At 39.3% G+C, this 20567-nt stretch overlaps 1 protein-coding gene across 2 annotated transcripts in view; it reads left to right on the plus strand.

The window, feature by feature from the left end:
• Positions 1–20567, plus strand: part of LOC122088873 (beta-hexosaminidase 3) — an 84155-nt gene that overhangs the window by 30669 nt on the left and 32919 nt on the right. For both annotated transcript variants that reach the window (XM_042658231.1, XM_042658229.1), the window contains exons 8-10: positions 1084–1184; positions 1277–1336; positions 11343–11376. In XM_042658231.1, coding sequence (XP_042514165.1) covers positions 1084–1184; positions 1277–1336; positions 11343–11376 — 195 coding nt within the window. The remainder of the gene's footprint in view (positions 1–1083; positions 1185–1276; positions 1337–11342; positions 11377–20567) is intronic.

Raw genomic sequence — 20567 nt, forward strand, 5'->3', positions numbered from 1 at the left:
ATTCATAAAATTAATTACACCAATGTATGGTATGGAATTAATCTTAATTTTTGACAATATGTTGCACGTTCCTTGAGTTCTCAAATACTATTTTTGGGGCTTTTCTATGTCAGAGACCTCATATAAATTTCAAATTCTGCTAACCATGCTTTATGTAGCATAGGTTGGCAATTACTAGAACCAGGAGTAGAAATCACTTGTTTCATGCCATGTTGAGTCAGACCTTATGTCCAAACATGCTTGATATGGAAATTGCTTCTATTTCAAACTGGCCAAGTAGCATAAGTTGCCAAGTGCAAGAATAGCATTGGTGTTTAAGAACCCAGAACCCTTGCCTACCCCCCCCCCCCACAAACAAAAAAAAAGGGGGGGGGGGGAGGCGGGAGGAAAGGGTGGTTAATGGCTGGTTAATGTTTTGGCATAAATTGGGGTGGAAGGTGATGATGTCATCTTCTCAAACAAGAGGCCTTAATCAAGGTCCTTCACTCTGGGTACTGGGTCTCAAAACAGTTATAGGCTGCTAATTTCCTATGTCTACTGCAGCCTCTCTTTCACGTCGATTTCTCGTGCAACTGCAGTTTATCTTTTCTAATCAAACTGTAATAATACCAGCACCCTGGAGATCCAGAAAAGAGAGAGAAAATTGAACAGGGGAGAAAAACTGGGCCCACTGTAATGTTATATTATCCCAGCCCCTGATTCTAAATCAGAATTACAAGCTGAATAGGAAACTTATCTAGCTAAGACTAGAGATTAGACGCAATAGGAAACGAGAAGGATCTAATCTGAACAACTTAACTATATATTGTTCTTGTTGACCTTTCAAGTAACACAAAAAGGGTAAGTTTTGACCAAATGACATGGACTATTAAAAATGAATTGAAGGCAAACTAAACTACATAAAATTGTAACCCAAAGCTAACCCCAGAATAATTTTGCAGAGACATACATGTCAGGTATGCCTTGGTTTCAGGAGATTATTTGTGTTAGTGGTTATGAACTATTCTATGGATTAGGTGGGATACCCTTCTGATGTATTGACACTGACTTTTCTGAAATCTTCGTAATTTTTTTAATTTTTAGGGGGACTGGCTATCCTTCTTTATGGCCATCAAGGGACTGTCCGGAGCCTCTTGATGTTAGCAATGAGTTCACTTTCAAAGTAATAGATGGGATTCTTTCAGGTGTTGCTCTTCTGTTATGAATATTTCTTTGGTTTGATCTCTCCAGAAAAATAAGTGAGATAATTTATGTGTCTTCACATTTTATCTTTCAGATTTCAGAAAGGTATTTAAATTCAGATTTGTTCACTTGGGAGGCGACGAAGTCAACACAAGTAATTCTTTGCCTAAAAAAATCTATCTATATTATTTATTTTTTGCTGCATTTCCTTGACTGTGCATCTTGTTTCTCTCTCTATATATATGTCATTTTTTCCCCTTATATCATGTTTTTGGAGGATATATATATATATATATATATATATGGTATCAGAGCAATCGGAAAATCTCACATTTCTTGTGAGATTTTGGTGTAGATCGATCCTGTTATATATATATTGATGATGTTCTTGTCTTTTCTAATTCAGTCGAACAACATTTCAAACATTTGAGGACTTTCTACCAAATCATTAGATCAAATGGCCTTGTCCTTTCCAAAAGAAAAATGGAGTTTTTCCTTACTAAAGTACGTTTTCTTGGCCACTTGATCGAAAATGGAACCTTAACTCCTATCAATCGCACCATTTCTTTTGGTGAAAAATTCCCTGACCAAATACTTGACAAGACCCAATTACAAAGATTTTTAAGAAGTCTAAATTATGTTCGTGACTTCCTTCCCCAAACTAGTAAGATTGCCAAATCCTTATATCTTCAGCTCAAAAAGAATCCGACCCCTTGGTCATCAACCCAAACTAATGCCGTCCAGGTAATCAAAAAACTGGTTAAAGAAATTCCCTGCCTTTTTATTCCTAACACTGAGGCTTTTAAAATAGTTGAAACCGTTGCTTCAAATATTGGATATGGAGGAATTCTCAAACAGAAACTCCCAAATGAAAACAAAGAACAACTTGTCCAATTTACTTCCGGTATCTGGAATTCTGCTCAAAAGAATTACAGTACCATTAAAAAAGAAATTCTTTCTATAGTCCTCTGCATACAAAAATTCCAAAATGCATTATTAAATAAACCATTTTTAGTTCGTGTTGATTGTAGTGCAGCTAAATTTGTTTTACAAAATGATGTTTCGAACCTTGCATACAAACAAAATTTTGCCCGATGACAAGTTTTACTTTCAATCTTTGAATTTCAAATTGATTATATTAAAGGAGAATCCAACTCTGTCCCTGATTTTCTTACCCGTGAATTCCTACAGGGCCAAACTCCACATATCAACCTTCTCAAAATGGCTCCCCCAAAAGAGTCCATTTCCTCAAATTCCCTTATCCGTTCGAAACATAGTTATGGCATTACTGCAAGATGTATTCTTTGTATTATCAATTTTTGAAATTGGTTGCATTTGTTGATGAAACAAGAAAAATAAAAGAATGATGTACCTTAAATACAATTGACACAAGAACGTATTCCTTGATATAGCTTTAGAACAAAGAATCTTCCTTGACAAAGTAATTCTCTGCACATAGAAATGCAGTGGCAAGACAATGAGGGTATGGAGTTTAAAATAACTAGAACTTCTAAACGTATTTGCAGTTGAGATAACAAACCAGCTCCTGTCCAGTGGTTTTGTGATGAGAATTTTTTTTTGGCAACCGATAAAGAAAATTTTAGTGAAATATAGCTGGAAAATATGAGAAGGAAACATATATAAGTATACCAGGACCCTAGAAAAATATACACAATTGAAATTCAGAGCTGCTCATGAAAAATACTGAAGGAACCAAAACTACTGAATAAAACATTCTACCAACTTCCAAAACCGAAGCCACCAAAACCGAACCCACCAAAACCACCACGCTTGAGCACCAAAGAAAGTGAACACCCAGAAATGCTGAACCAAAGAATAGACCATCCACCGAACGACATGATCTCTAAAAGTTGATGCAGTTGAGTGTAGGAAAATTTGGATTAATTCAGTATTTTGATTATTAATTTGTTTTCTTGTTGTTAAAGTAGGGTGTCCATCAAGTAAGTTGGGAGATTTTATTTCAGTTGCTAATTTAAAGTTTCCATGTTAATTAGTTTCCGTTATTAGGTTTTTATTTTCCTTTTTATAGCCATGTAATACGGTAGAGTAGGACAGATTTGAAGAATTGAAATTCGATTGAGGTTTTTTTTTTGGGCTTGAACCATGGCTGCCGAGAGACGTGCATATCCCTTCCTCCTTGATCTTCTTCTTCTTCCTTACTTTTCCTGCTGTAAATTTTTCTTTCCCTGGAACTACTCTGTTCTGGGCGGCACTTCACAGCCCCAAGAAACTAAGGAATCTTCCCCGACACAAGCCCCTTCAGTTTCACACTTGGGGGATAGCTTCACCTCAGTAAGGAGACCCATCTACAGGTTTTTCTTGGACAGAGACAGCCTCTGCTGTGAGCTAATACTCCATGACCAGACCTGGAACACTGTTCATCGCTGGACCTGAGTTGCAGGTGCAACTGCTCCCCTTTGTGTGATGTTTTGTGTCACCTAACCTGTTGGATTCAAGAGAGCACTGGGAGCTCAGCCTACGCCTGAAATTTCATGACCACCTGATAAGAATTGGAGAAGGTACCTCCATCGTAGCCCCCCCGGTTTCCGCCCTTTCCTTGGCTGAAGTTTGAAGAAGAAGGTTAAACCCTCTCTCACGATTTCCCCATTAGGTATTATTTAGTTTTTAATTTCCAGTTATGCCCCCCTTTCCTTCTTTTATTCTAATCTGTCCCTTTCTTTCATTGACTTCCATATTTGCCCTTTCCACTAACATGGGCATTCTATTCACTTGACACCCATTAATAACAAGTTTGCCATTATCTAGAAATTTTTATTTATTTACAGAATTTCCATTCTCTTTGAAAACTAGAGTCTATGTACTATTTCTGCTATTAGCCCCTTGATTTGAGTTATCTAATACTTGTATGGGCCCATAAACGATCTGATTCCGATTTTTGGAATCCAGACCCACATCAAAAGTAGCTTTAAATTATTAATGGTTTGATTCTTTACTTAGCAGAGGGGATCAAAGCCTTGTAAGCCCTAAAAAAATGCTTGAAACCCTGAAGACCAGTTGAAACAGAACCATGTAATAAAACTGCAAAAAAAATACCCTCAAGCAGCATGATCTTTTCCTTCAAAATCTAAATATGTTAAAGCAGGCCTTCTGGAAGAAAATGACTGAAATCTAAAGTGGACAGATGATCAAAATTCATTTACAACCCCTATGCCAACTTCGGTACCCTGACACCTATTCTAAGAGAAACTTCCTTCACCATAAGGATTCAAAAGACCAAAACCTGACAAGATATTCACTCGACTAGAACTTCCAGACCCAAAGGACTACTGAAACGGTGCCTTCCCTTGTCTTTTTCTGAAACTGTATTTTAGTAGTCCAGGTACTAGAAAGCTGTCTTTACTTTTTCAGAATCCACCATGAGGGAATTTGTCTTTGAATGTTTTCATCCTTGCTTCTGGAGTGTTCTAGTCTTCTTTTGAACTCTTGGAACAACTGTGACGGTTCAATCAAACCAGTAAGATTGAACTGAAAAGCTTTCACTGGTTCAGTTTACAAGCCACTTTCTCTTAAATGGCCCTCTAGACAACAATGGTAGATTAGGTAGTGGCATTTCTAAAGTAGGATTTGGATTTAATTCTCACCAGAAGATGATGATATCATAAAAAAAAAAAAATCAAAGATTTTGTTGGTGTCCCTCAAATAACACGCTTTCAGAACCACTGAAAATTCCTGTCTATGCATGCCAACTTACTCCTTGCTTCCTCCAAGATCTTAGGTTCAAATCCAGCACATGCCCCCTCAGGAGTTTCTGGACTTGCATTCACAAATATGGTACCTGGCTGATTCTTAAGTAGGCAGCTTTTGTACCGTCATTATGGCTTCACATGCACCATAGGATGACCAAATAAGGCCCAATAGTGTAATAGGAGTTGGGAGATGTAGTTTTTTTTATTTTTTTTTTGGATGAATAATAAATGCATTAAAGAGGTAGGAATATATAAGGTGGAGAAAAAGAGGGGGGGGAATCCGAGCCACAAAAGGCCGACATGGCAAAAGCAAGGGAACAACTAGCAACCAGCTCGCAAGAGAATAAAAAATAGAGGAGGACTAAGGGGGATACAAGTCATCATGGGGGTGGGGAGAAGATAAGATCGAGGGGGGAGACCCCAGGCAACAATGAGCCTGTTCCTTGGGGTGTTCCTAACTAGTTTAAGCTTGAGAGCAGCAAGCTTGGAGGTAACATCAAAATAGATGTCAATCCAAATTTGATCATAGAAGCAAGAGTTGGACGTCCATCTATGTAGATTACGCTCCATCTAAAGGTGGTTGATGGTGGCATAAAAAGCAAGCTTACCGGTGGTGTTGCAAATGGAGGGGTTAGAGAAGGTCATGTCAACCCATATCCATTCTCTACTGAAGGGGAAGATTGATCTTCTATAAGGCCAGTAGTGGGCGAAGACTTTCTTCCAAATAGAAGTAGAGAGGGGCAGGAGAAGAAAAGATGGTCTTGGTCTTCGGTGGCATTCCAGCAGAGGCAGCACAAAGGGGATATAGGAATGTGGTAATGAATGAGGAAGTATTGAGTTGAGAGGCAGTTTGAGACAGCGTGCCAAGCATTGAAGTTGTGGTGGGTGATATGGCCTTTGAACTAGATAATGTTGTGCCAAGGCGCAAAGGGAGTAGAGGGATGGATGGGGTTCCATGTGCAGAGGAAGAAAAGAGGCCAAAAGGCGATGCCTTCCAGGATCTTTTGTCCAGAGAAAAGTGGGAAAGGGGAGGGAGGTCAACCCAGATTGCCTCAATGAGGGGGAGTTAGAAGGAGAGGGGATCTACGTCCTGTCCAGTATGATGGAGTTAGCTTTGGCCAATCTGGGGATCCCCAAGGAATAGATAGTGCAACATTGTTAGTAGGAAGGAGGACACATGGATAGGTGCTAATTGTCAAGTCAGAGGGAAGTGGAGGCTCCATTCCCTATGGAGGAGGAGATAACAGTAAGGGTAGTGGTTCTACGACCAATAATCTTTCTCCAGATTTAAGAGGCATCAGGGGAAGGGGGGACTGTCCAAATACAGTCTTTCTTAAGGAGAGTGGAGTACACCTAAGAAACTCAAATGTTGTTATGTTTGGACAGAATCTTCCAGATGTTTGAGGATACGCACCAAAATGTTGTCCTTTACCCTTTGAAGTCTCAGGCCAACTTCAGCTTTGGGAAGGCAGACATCTGCCTAGCTGAGTGGTGAAGGAATTTTGATTGCTCAGTTCCTTTCTAGAGGAAGAAGCAAAGGATGGATCCAATCGCATGGAGGTAGAGGCAGGGAGGAGAAGATGCCGGACCAGTAAAGGTACATATATTGGATCACTGATCTAGCCACCACAAGGCGACCAACATAGGAGAGGAGTCTTGACAGGGAGAGTTCCCAAGGTAAATCCAGTAAGCTAGAGAAGGGACTCCTTAACCGTGTTAGAGACACCAGCAAGGCAAAGACAGGATTTAATCAGATTGATACGGAGACCATACATGGATTTAAAAAGGTTTAGGGAGGCCATGATGGAGGAGATGGACCAGGTATCCGCTTTGAAGATCATATGATCATTAGCAAAAGCGAGATGAATAAGTCAAGTGGACTTGCACTTAGGGATGACATAAATGAGGCGGAGGTCCGTAGAAGATGGGATGGATCTAGAAAGGACCTCGAGGGCAAGGGCAAAAAGGAAGGGAGAGAGGGAACAACCTTGCCTTATACCAACCAAGGAGGGGAAGTATCCAGCAGGACTACCATTGACCAGGACTGAGAATTGGGGAGGAGATACAGGCATGTTGTTTACTGCCAAACTAGGCTGCTTTGGAACTCCTTGATGATATTTCCCTAGCCCCATGCCAGGAAAATATTGCATATTCTTCATCATCTGATTCACTAGCGGACTCCAGATGGCCTCATAGTTGGTCGGGATTTTCTCCTTTGGAACTTCTTTGGCAATGGTTGTGCAGGTTACATCTAACTCAAAACCACTTAGTTGAACTTCCAGGTCTTGTTCTTCCTCATTTTCAATAATGGCTAAGGCATTAACCACTTCGGGATCTCCGGCCACTATAGTCACCTTTCCTTCATGAATGGACATCATTTTCTGATGGAGACTAGAGGACACTGCCTTTACATGATCCAACCAAGGCCTTCCCAAGAGCATGTTAAAAGATTCCGATATATCAATGACTTGGTGATCAATATCGAACTTCACCGGGCCAATCTTTACTGCAAGGGTGAGGATGCCTAGGATTTTCCTCTTGGTATTGTCCTATGCCCGTATGGTTTGGGTAGTCGGCCTCATTTCTTTCAGGTTGAAGCTAATACTCTTTTCCGATCTCAAGCGTAGAACATTCAAAGCGGAACCGTTGTCAACAAGCACCTGGGGAACCACCTTGTCAAGACATTCTACTGTGATATGGAGAGCGCTGTTGTGCTGGATCCCTGCATATGTTGCCCCTACTATGTGTGAGAGATGCACTGGGTCTATCTTGATCGGCACTTGCACATTGGTGAGGGACTTTAAGACTGCTTCACGGTGTGTGGGGGAGGCCATCAACAATCCCCAAATTGAGATATTAGCCTGGGACTTCTTGAGCTGAGCCAAGACTAGATTCTCTGGTTCTCTTTTCAAGCTACTGGTTCTGGCCTCATTGGCCCCTGACTGATCCACTACTAGGGCCTTGCCCTTGTAATCTCTCCCACTTCGGGTCTCCATCACGCTGATCGGTTTCTTCATAACAATTTCTGTGGGATAACAGTCCTCATCATCACTGTTTGTTATGGTGATTATTCCTACCATAGGATCATCCTCCTCTTCTTCTGATTCTTCTTCCTTGCTAGGGGTGGGAATTCGAGGTCCTCCACAAATGTCAACGGCCCGGTATAGCCTTATAGAAGGTGACTAAGCCAAATAGATGGTACTATCCAACTTCCTAAGAGAAATCAGAGTATTAGGATTATCAAAGACAATCGAACTGGGGTTCGTACTACTCGACCTATCCGATGTAGCTTCCATGAGATCAGACATGATGTAAGGATACCCCTAAAACAACACAAAATGTGGATGACACTAAAAAAAAACCTGGGAGTATATACTCCAGCCAAAAGTTCCTCCCCAGCATATAGAGACAAAAACATCAGGCAAAGAGTGACATATAACTTAAAGGAGCTCAGAAAAACCACATTCTCTAAGGTGTGGCATCATTACAAGGCAAAAGATGATGCTCAAATAACATTCCTCACAAGTCCAAGGCAGAAAGAAGCTTGCATACCATTTTTTAGCCCAAAAGACCAAAATAAAAGGGCTGGTGGTATGTAGTTTCCCACAGGAAAAAAGATTTTGGAGAGAGAACTTTTTGAAGCACCATGCAACACCATGGGGGGATTGTAGAAGCGCCAAGGGCTATACAAGGGATCCTAGTTCCAGCTCCAAAGCTGGACGGATGATGGCGAGAGAGAGAGAGAGAGGAAAAACACTCCAAGGCTGGCAATAAGGCTGTCTATGGCTGGATGTGTTTGATACAACCTCCATGTACCTTTTTCTTAAGAGAGAAACTTCCCTTGATGTCACAATGGTCTTCTTTCATGCCTATCTCACGATTTCTTCAATCATTTCACGTGGTAGATCCTTATTCCCTTTGTAACCTACGGTTCCAAAGAGAAGAAAAAGAAAGTGAAAACTTGTAGCATGACTCTCAAACCAACACTGTAAGCTCTGATAACAAGTTAGAATGTAAAGATGGAAGGAGAAACAAGAGAACAAGAGTACGGAGGGTTGGAGAAGAAGAAGAGGAAGTAGAAGAATAGAATAGTGGAATGTTGTGTATAGAGAAAAGATTCTTTACCACATATATATTACTTCACTAGGAAGATGTAAAATAATTACATAACCTCCCTATGGAGGCAAAAGGGAGAAATAGAAATTACAATAAGTGACAAGAATTTAATACAATTGACCCTAACGTACCCTTATAACATAAACTCTAGCATTTTCACCTACGTGACCCAAGACATTTTCTCTGACAGATATGGATGCCGTTGGTTGACTTTGATATCTCAATACCTAAGAAGTATTTTAAGGCACCCAGATCCTTATTCTCAAACTGTTAAGCTAGATACTCCTTCAACTTCTTTATGTCTTTCTCCGTATCATCACTAGTCACTAGACTCACCACAATATCATCAACATTCACAATGAGAGCTGTAAGCTTACCAATTTCTCTTTTGGTGAACTGAGTATGGTCTGCTAGGCTCTGATCGTATCCATTTTTTACAGTAATTTGTCTAAACTGTACCTAAGCTCTTGGTGATTGTTTAAGACCATACCCTAGAGGACCTTTTTCAAGTGGCAAACTCTACCATTGGCTTCAAGAGACCTATTTACATGTACATTCATCTTCCAGATTACATATTGGTTGGCAATTTTACATCAAGCTGATATGGAAGCCATTGTTGATTAGCAGCCAAGGGTAAAAGAACCCTATAGACTTCAACATAGCTACAAGGGCAAAGGTTTCTTGGTAATAAAATTTTTCATATTCATGACTATACCCTTTGCTACCAGTCTAGCTTTATATCTCTTAACAATGCCATCTAACTTATTTTTTTACTGTGAATACCCGTTTGCATCCCTCAGTATTTCGTCCTTTCGAAAGATCAACTAACTCTCAAGTGCTGTTCCTCTAATGCCTTCATTTCTTCACATAGCTTCCTTGATGTAGGTTGAGCCTAAAAGATGGGCCAGAAGTTGGACCAATGCTGGCCCCTAAAAGTTGGGCCATATTCTAATTGTTTCAGGCATATTGAGCAGCTTCCTCTTGACAGATATTCCAGCTTGCGTGGGAGTCTTCTTGTCTTGGATATCTAGGCTGTCAAGGGGAGATTTTTTTTCTATTTTGAACAGCCAGTAGAAGCCCCCGAAGCCCTTCCAATCAATTGAATGTCTCTTTGTGAGATTAGGCAAAGGCGCTACCATCGATTCCTACAGAAGTTAGATGTTATTTGGTTATTTGTTTTCTTTTTTTGGTCTTCTTGTTAGTCAATTAATTAGTTTATGAATGTTTTAATTAGTTTCCTAGTTAGTTACTTTCCTCTTTCGTTTATTTCCTTTTTCATTACTTTATTAGGAAGAAGGCTGTCGAACCTATTTAATGCAACCGATTGTAAGCCTTGAGGGCAGATTTTTTATTAATGAGAAATTGAAGTTTCTTCTATGGCTGTGAGGATCGACTGAGGGGAGGGATGCCAAAAATATTTGAGGGTTGAGAGGTCCAAGGAGAGAGAGAGGTCTAATTCTGTAATTCAGTCTTCTTCTTCCCCCTTCTCTTCCCCTCCATCGAATTCTTTTCTTCATTTATCTATTTATGTTTCATTGTTTTCCTGAGTGATTGTAATTCTATCAGATGCCTTTTGAAGATTGATTGCAAGCTTACATCCTCTGTTCTTACTTCGGTGATCTGAGAGCCTGTTCTACAGCCTCCAGTTACTTAATCTGGAGATTTTCTGGTCTGCAGCATCAACTTCAGATCTCACAGACCCTTGGATCATTACAGGTCATATTTTGAGGATCATTCAGGCCCTATCCAAAGAGCAGTCAACCAGCCTTTCAAGGCCAACTAAGGCCTGGTTTTGAGATCTATCACCATCTCCTAATTTCTGACCTAATTATAGAAGATTCCTTCAAACAGAGGATCCAACCATCAAACCTGTTCCAGATTTTGAAGATCTACCTAGGTCTTCATACCACGCGTCCACGCCTTCGATCAAATTTGATGGCCATCAGAAGCTTCTTTATCAAGTTCTTGAAGAATTACCAAAAGTTTCCTATTTCATGATCTCAACTTGTATATCTCCGCAACCTGGCATCCAATCAGGTTCTAATTATATATGAAGAGCAATAGTGTTACTTACAAAGGATAGCTGTACTTTTACTGTTTTAACAAAGTGAATATCATATACGAGAAAGGGAGTCGAAGACTTCACAAGCTATACCAACAATCAAGGGTTGGCAATTGAGATGAATGGAAAGGAAACAAGAATGCAATAGAGATTTATCATTACTTCATTGGTGTTAATCTATAATATTTATATTGGAAACCAATTGCTACATGAGGATAATTTTGCTATGCCTAAAATTGTCTTCTCTATTTCAGGTTGCTGGACAACAACTCCCCATGTAATGAAATGGTGGGACTCTCTCTCTCTCTCTCTCTCTCTCTCTCTCTCTCTCACATAGATATAATTCAAGTCTTGGTTCAGTGAAAATTTAGATCCAATAGAAACATGACTAAAATATAGGCAAGCAATGGGAATAAACATATTTATATATTTGAAGATCATAAAAGAGGGATTACACCTTAAGTAGTGTACTCAATTTAGAAGAAGACAAATGAATACTTTATAATATGGTAAATGTTGGCGTAAAGATGTTGGGGGTTAGATTTACATGTTATAGGGTTCAGATAATAATTAGTAACAACAAATGCATAAAAATAGGATCTACTTCTGTCAATGCCAGATGCAACTATCAGCATAATTAAAGAATCCACCATATTTACCATGGGTTACATGTATTTCTTCCTTATTTTTCTTTTAATTCTTTGACCAAATAGCTGATTGTTGATGTCCGCTAGTTCTCTGATCTATTATTTGGATTCCTTCCATATTTTCTACCATGGTTAGTCTAGTTTTTGTCCCCATACAAGTGACACTGCAATCCCTAGTTTCCTACTCTAATATCCAACTTGTATCACCGAACTCAGGCTTATTTCATTTAGCCCTGTTTATAATTGCAGCTCATTTTGTTATCTATAAAATAGTCATGGGCCTAATTTTTCCTTATTTCAGCTTGTAAGTGAAGGACTACAACCCCCTAAAATATCTTCCACGTCTTCATTAATAAATTAAGCTTCCGTTGAAGACCTTATACATTCCTATTCCTTTAACACAATCCTTTTTAATTTTCACACCATTAGAATAGTCAAATGATTATGCATTAGTGGCATCTTGACCATGCTATTTTATGCATGTGGAGGGTTTATGAATCAAAGGATAACTTTATAATTTTTTCCTGTTCACTATGGTATAAGAGAAAACAGATAGAAAGCTTATTAAATGAATGACTAAGATACCTTCATGTACTACTCTCATGTTGAACTGTAATGAACCAATGTATGCTAAAAAGAAACATCTATTGTCCAACTTGATAATCTTGGGAGTTTATTCTGTTGGAATAGCCAATGAGGGTATTCTGGTCATATACAGATAAACTGTTTATGTGGGGGATAAATCATTTCTGATAAGGATTAGGGACTGTCAAAATGACACATCTATAGGTGAATTTAGATCTTGAAACATTCTTTGATTGCCCAATTTGAAAGTGACTTGTCATTTTCTTTATCAAAGTTGCCATTGTCTTGGACAGGTTTTGAGTTTACATGTGAAATGACATAATTTACCCTCGTTGAAAGAGACGTATATTATCCTGACATGGGAAAAAGATCAAAGTTAAAATTATTTGACACCTTAAGGGGTGTCAATAATAAAATCCCTTTCTCATTAGGGCATATTTGTAATTTTAATTTTTCCTGTATAAGTTAATAGATAAGGAGTGGGAGTGATGCAGTAGCACTTCCTTGGACCAGGCCGAACCTATTTGAGAACCCAGACCGAGAACCAGGTCCAAATTTGGGTCTTTGGTCTGATAGAATATTTTAGGAATTTCTTTTTTTTGGATTCTTTGCAATTTGTAATTATCATTTTATTGGAGTTTTATTTAGAGTTGGATACAGAAGAATAGTTTCCCTATTTCAAGTTTACTAGTTTCTTAGTTTCCTTATTTAGTTTCTTATCTTTATAATAGATTCTATTGTAGGAATCTTTATTTTATTTTTGTTATAATATGGATTCAAGGGGTATTTTAGTCCTTTTACCTCTTCTAAAATGTTCTCTCCCTTATTATAAATAAAGAGGGCATGTTGTACATGACACAAGCCTAATTCACCAAATCAACATGGTATTAGAGCTAGGGTCAACAACTAGGTCCTAGCCCTATGCCTAAACCCTAGTCTCTCTCTCTCTCTTGCTCTCTTGCCTTTCTCTCGGTTTTTCTATCCAACAGCCGCCGTCACCACCTTTCCTTTGGTGGTGCAATTATCTCTAAGATAATCTAAATCTCCTCTTAGGTTGATCTAGTTCATGATGGCTTATCTCCGGAGTCTGGAATGCAGAGCTTGAAGATTCCGACTATTTTTTACATGTGCTAAGGTCATTTTTCAAATACTCGGATATGATCAACAACGATGTCTAAAGTTACAATCGCATCTGCTTGACAGGAAGGAGTTAGTCATTGTGACTTTCCTTTATTCCCTATCAGTTCCATCATATTAGATGGGAGCAATTACATGATGTGGTCTGTTAAAATTAATGAGGGTACTTTAGGCACATGCGGATAAAGTTGTAATCTGTTGTAATGAGCTATTGTCTTTTTTTACCTTTTAAATTTACCTTTTTACCTCCCTTGACTATCTTGCATTGGCTTTGGGGGCATAGATGTAATCTCTCTTTGTTATTGGTCAAGTAAATGAATATAGGGAGGGAGAGTCGATTCTCTCCCAAAGTTCCACCAAAACATCTTTCTCTCTTCCTCCTCTTCTTCATCCTCTCCTTCACTTTCTTCTCTCATCTTCTTCTGCCTTCTTCTTTGATTCTTGCAACTCTTAAATTCCAACTTGGTATTAGAGCTCGGTAAGGTTTGCGAGTCAATTAGCAGCACTTCCTCTCTTTTTTTTCCCTTCTCTTGGAACCCTAGAAAAGTAAAGGGTCCAATAGAGGCTATACCATGTAAGAAGATTTAACTAGAAGACAAAAATATTTTGTCTTGGAGTTCTATCATCGAATTTAAGACATCTTGGAAGGAGATTTGAAGGATAAGACAGATTGAAGCTTCAACCAGCAAGGGAGTGTTTTTCTAGGTTATTACCACTCCTAGGGTCATCTCTCTTCTGTCTCATCCAGCCTTTGTTGGGGTTGAGGCATGGATTGCTAGAATTGCCCAAGGGTTCCTTTTAATCTCCCATATTTCTGGTGGCTGAATGTGTGAGTTGTTAGAGAACAACTCCTTTTATTGGCTACCAGGTACCACCAGTTTTCCTTTTCTTGACCTTTTTTGTCTGAAATGCTATGTATTGTGTTGATTGGTTGCCTTTTTTTGATGAGTTACATCATGTGAAACTTGTTTGTTGAGTTTGGATGAAGCTACATAGAGCAGGATACGCTTGATTTGTTTTTCTTCAAGTTTCTATGATCTGTTTACTTGGTGGATTGTTGTTCTAAGTACCCATTTGGATTGGATACCTAACCATTTCTTGTTAGATGTATTCTTACATCATGTATGGGGTCAATGGACCTATAGAAGCTTCATCTTGTTGGTTATCTATCTTTGGAATGTTAAATGTGATGAGCTTCCTTGGTTGGAAGGAATTACCTTTTTTTTGGGTAAAGTGTGTACTCCCTTTTTGGTTTGGGTATTATTCTCACTTTCTACGTGTGTTCCTACATTATGTCAGAGATTGGAGGAAGAGGCCAAGGGCCACCCCACGAAAATGACAAAGGTAGATTCATATGTACTCATTGTGAGAAATTTAGGCACACCAGAGACAGATGTTGGGAGCTTTATGGCTGTCCCCCTAGTTTGCATGGCAGTAGGAGGGGGAAATCTAGACAAAACACTATGATGACTGAGGTTGAACCTATGGGATATCCATCTGGACTACAAATTGACTCCAGTTCTCTCACTCCGGATTATATTATTGCATTTCGCAAGGTTCTGTCATGTTTGGTAACTACAGTGCTAGATTCTTTAGCTTCCACCTTACAGGCCTCTACATCTACATCTTCCCTTACCTCTTCTTAGGTCATTGACTCAGGTGCCACTGACCATATGACTAGTATATCTCATTGTTTTGACTCCTATTCTTTTTGTTCTGGTAAGGATAAGGTTCGGGCTGCTAATAGCTCCCTTTCTTCCATTTCTATAAGGTTTGTGTTCATGTTACCCCCTCTGTTTCTTTGAACTTTGTTCTTCAGGTCCCAAATTTTGGTCTTAATCTTTTATCTATGAGCCACCTAACCAAATCTTTGAATTGTTGTGTTATTTTTTTTTCCATATCATTGTGTTTTTCAGGATTTGGTGACAAAAAGGATTATTGGCAAGGGATGTGAGGAAAAGGGACTCTACCTTCTTGATCCAGGAAAAGGAACTTCCCCTCTGCCTATTGCTCTGTCCTATGTGTGTGATCGTAGTGACAACAATACTATTGGCTCTGTGATGTTGTGGCATCAATGTTTGGGCCACCCCTCTGACCTTCTTTTGGTGTGATGAGACAAAAATTACCACACTTGTTTTCTTCTATTCCTCATTCCAATGTGTTTCAGTGTGAGCCTTGTGTGTTTGCTAAACATTGTCGCTTTTCTTATCCATACCATAGTAATAGATCCACCGTTCCTTTTCATACTGTGTGTGCTGATGTTTGGGGAGCCTCTCCCACAACTTCCTTATTTGTTTATTGTTATTTTTTTTTTCCTTTGTTGATGACTATTCCAGGTCTACTTAGACTTTTTTGATGAAACATAAGAGTGATATCTATGATATCTTTAAAAATTTCTATCTGCTAATTCTTACACAGTTTTCTACTCGTAGTTAAATTGTTTATTCAGATAAAGGGTGTGAGTACAGAATGGTGGACTCCATACCTTTGTTACCGACCATGGATTTATCCATCAAATTGCTTGCATTGACACAACTCAACAAAATTGGGTAGTTGAGAGGAAAAATCGCCACTTGTTGGAAGTCTCTCGGAGTCTGTTTGGCATGCATGTCCCTAAGACTTTTTAGGCTGATTCTTTTCTTACCGTTGCTTTGCTGATTAACTCTACATGCCCACTAAACTTCTTAGTTCCAAATCTCCTTTGGAAACCTTGTCTCCTCAAACTCTTGCTTTTTCTCTTCCCTTAAAGTGTTTGGGTGTATCTGTTAGGTCCATGTCCACAATTTTATTCGGACTAAACTTGATCCCAAGGCCCTCAAATGCATTTTTCTTGGGTATTCCCCCCTCTACCAAAGGCTATAAATGCTATCATCCCTCTTCCTGCCAACGGATTCTTTCCAAGGATTCACCTTCCTTGAGTATTTTCCAGTATTTTCCCTTTTATGCTCATTCTTAGCTTCCTTTTCAGAGAGAAAATAGTAGAAGTGGAGAGGTTACTGATATTCCTACCCCCCGTTTCTGCTTGATGTTGGGAAACATAAAGAGGTAAATATTGTTGACACTTGTGATAATTCAGGTGATGGGTCTGGTAAAGAGAAGGAACCTATTGTGTACAAAATAAGGGAAAAGAAGACCTTCCAAGAGTCCTCTTTCGATCTACATCCTGAGATCCACCCATCTCAGTCAAGTAATGTTCCTCCTCTATCTTTGAGTTAGACCTTCCAATTATTGTTCGAAAGAGAAAGTAAGTTTGTACTAATCCTATTGCCCAGTTTGTTTCCTATGATGCTTTTTCTCCTATGGGTGTTGTTTTTTCTATGGCCCTTTCATCTAACTACATTCCCAAGAATGTCTCTGAAGCTATATCTAACCCAATGTGGAAGCAAGCTATGTCTGAGGATAGAGGGCTACACTAATACTGATTGGACTGGTTTAGTTTCTGATAGATGATCTACAAAAGGATATTGTACATTTGTGGGAGATAACTTGGTCATATGGAGAAGCAAAAAACAACATGTTGTGGCTCAATCCAGTACAGAGGCAAAGTTCAGAGCTATGGCTCATGGAGTGCGTGAACTCTTATGGTTGAGAAGGCTGATTTGGGATTTGATATTAAGGCACCTCTAAGACTATTGTGACAACAAGGATGCTATAAGCATTGCTCACAACCCTGTGTAACATAACCGAACAAAGTACATTGAGGTTGACCATCATTTCATCAAGGAGAAGATCGATTATGGTTACATTTGCACTCCTTTTGTGAAGACAGGTGATCAACTAGCAGATATCTTCACTAAGGGGCTCATTCCTCACTAGTACCCTTTTTTGGAAGCTGGGAATGTATGGCATTTATTCTCCAGCTTAAGGGGAAGTGTTAGAATTAATAAGGGTACTTTGGGCATTTGCCCATTAAGTTGTAATTTATTTTAATGAGCTATTGTATTTTTATACCTTTTACCTTTTACCTTTTTTGCCTCCCTTTTACATTTTTTGCCTCCCTTTTACATTGGCTTAGGGGGCATAGATGTAATCTCTCTTTGTTATTGGTCATGTAAATGAATATACGGAGGAAGAGTAAATTCTCTCCAAAAGTTCCACCGAAATATCTTTCTCTTATCCTCTTCTTCATCCTCTCCTTCTTCTCCTTCTTCTCTCTTCTTCGTCTACCTTCTTTGATTCTTGCAACTCTTAAATTCCAACTTGTCTTGTTCATGCTTCTTTACCATTGGTTCTTGTGGCTTCTCTGGCTACCTTATAGGGGAAACCTTCAAGCCTATTGTTGCTGATTCTACTCAGACAAATGGGATACATACAACTTCCTTGTCACGTGTTACCTTATCAACTCCATGGATCCTACCATAGCCGGGGGGCTCTCTCTTGCTTGACATTGCGGCTAAGATTTGGAAGAATATCAAAGATACTTATTCTTAGGTTGGCAATGATGCACAGTGTTATGAACTGCAAAAGAAGATCCATGAACCAAGCAGGAGTTGTCTGTATCCCAGTATTATTCGACATTATGAGGTATATGGAAGGGGTTAGATTTCTATGAATATTTTGCTACTAGTACTACAGATGCAACTGAATTCAAGAAGAGGGAGGACAAGCTCTGCGTCTATAATTTCCTTGCTGACCTCAATGTTGAGTTTGATCAGATTTGGGCTCATATCCTGAATCGTGATCCCTTTCCGTCCCTTCAGCAAGCTTATGCCATGGTACAGTTAGAGATAGTCGCCACATTGCCATGCTTCTTGTATCTCACGACCGATTAGCCCTTACTCTGGCTCGGGTACACCATCTCGTGGAGACTCTTTTGGTACCAGTGATCAATATTGCATCTAATAAAGAGCATGTGAAGTGCAATTATTGTGGGAAGGAATGCCATACCAGGGGCTGTTGCTGTAAATTGAGTGGATGGCCTAATAAAACTCAAGGTTGTGGACAAGGTCAATCCAATCTTGCCACTTGGAATAGTACTGAAACAAGGTAAGGTCCTCTGCTTTGTTCCATGAAGGTGCTTGTGCAAATCCTAAACTTGGGCAAAATTCCCAACTTAAGAGTATGTCTTGAGCTGCCATCCAAATATTGGCTACAATATCCAATAGAAGGTAACCACGAGCAATATGTGGTTGTATAGAATTCAAAAGAAAGCCATGACCAATGAGCTGTCAGAACTCTAATTTGTTTGAGTAGGACCAAGAGTGGTAGGTTTCACTGTTACGCCTATCAGATAATCCGTATAGCCATGGGAATTAATGGAAACAATGGGACCTTATCAAATAATTTTTCCCATCTAGCCGAACAAAGCTAACAGGGAAGTTCCAAAACTGTTGTGCTCCAATACTAGCCCCTTTGAAATAGTCTATTCAGTGGTAAGTTCTGACGTGGTGATCAGGCAAGAGAAGTACACAGGGATGAAGATAGATGATTGGACCAACCCACAATGCCTTGTATAACCAGTCGCAGGTAGCACTAGCACCCAAAAAGCAAGGTGAAAACTTTGAACCCAAAAATCGACAAAGGGAGGGAAACCCTAACCAATCAATTTTGGCGCCCTTGTGAAAACGAATCACATAATAGGTAAAGGTGGCCAATAAAGCCACAATAATAGCTTCTCAAAGAACCATCAAAGATAGATGCATCAAACAGGGATAAAAACTCTGACATCAAAATCGATTTGGGCAGAACAAACCCTAAAAATAAAAAAAATTGATTGTGGGAGAGGGCCTCTCAGATCTTAAGAAAGAGATCTAAGAAGCCAAGGGTAAAGGAGAAGGCTCTTGGTGACCTAGATGAGGCTCATCGAGAGTAGGTAGAAGGTATGAGAGAAGTGGTGGAAGGAGTTGAAAGGTGGAGAAGAGAGATGGCGAGAGAAAAAGGAGAAGGGGGCGGCGGCGAGGGCAGAGATCCCAAGGATGATCTCACTACTCTAATACCATGATCGAATGTGAGGAATGCTTGGTCTGTTAATGTGACAACCCTTTATTTATAATAGGTGGCTTATATGTACAAGTACAATAGTATCCTTAAGTAATATCCCTAAGGACAAATTTACCCCTATTCCCATATTACAACAGTTTTGATAATGGGGGAGGAGTATATGTATGGTCGGATCCAACACTTTATTACCAATCATTATATTATCCATCAGCTTGCTTGTATTGACACACCCCAACTCAATGGCGTAGTTGAGAGGAAAATCGATATTTATTAGAAGTTGCTAGGAGTTTTATGATGTAATAGATGTCCCTAAAACCTTTTGGTCAAATGCCCTTCTTACTGCTGCATTCTTAATCAACCATATACCCACTAAACTTGTCACACCCTGCCTCTAATAGGCTAAAGAATGCTGCACTGGACACCTCACCGTATCCAGTAAGCCTGTTTCCCCAGGATCTAGACTAGGGCAGATCATAACACCACAATTACACTACTAAAGATCAGAGTTCATATATATATGCACAATCTAACAATAAGATATTTTACATAAGCTTCAGTGCCAACTAAGTGATAAGATATATTTACAATTATCTAGGTGAGAGTTACATACCTTACAAAAAGAGAATATTACACAATTTACAGTATCTCAGTAGTAGACTATATACATCAGGGTTCGCATCAGCCGAAATATATACATAAAAGACATAGGATTAATCTTTCCTATTCCTCAGAAAAACTAACCTCCATAGGCATAGTCGTCACATTCACAATCTAGTCTATGGTTGATCTCACTCTCTGAAAAATTGGCCAAGTGATCCAAGGCCACTGTCTCATAAGCAAAGCTGGAAGTTGGCAAAACATTGGTCTCGTCATCTAGAAAATTAAATAAAAGGGGTGAGCACATCATGCTCAGTGAGGGGGTGGGGGGAAGGCCAGCAAAAATAAAACAAATGATACAATGCATGCTCTACACCTCAAATGATGCACATGAGTTCATTTAACATTACATTACTTCCTATTCCATTACTAAGTCTGGAATCAATGGTATAGTGCTACGCAATATAGGTGGTATTCCCTACCCTGTACGTTGGGCCTTAAGAATAAAAGCTCGTTGCAGACAGGAGTCAGCTAGTCCAGGAAAGAACCTCAGTCCCCCAGCTAACCCCTAGG

Source organism: Macadamia integrifolia, chromosome 9, assembly GCF_013358625.1.
Source record: "Macadamia integrifolia cultivar HAES 741 chromosome 9, SCU_Mint_v3, whole genome shotgun sequence".
NCBI lineage: Eukaryota > Viridiplantae > Streptophyta > Magnoliopsida > Proteales > Proteaceae > Macadamia > Macadamia integrifolia.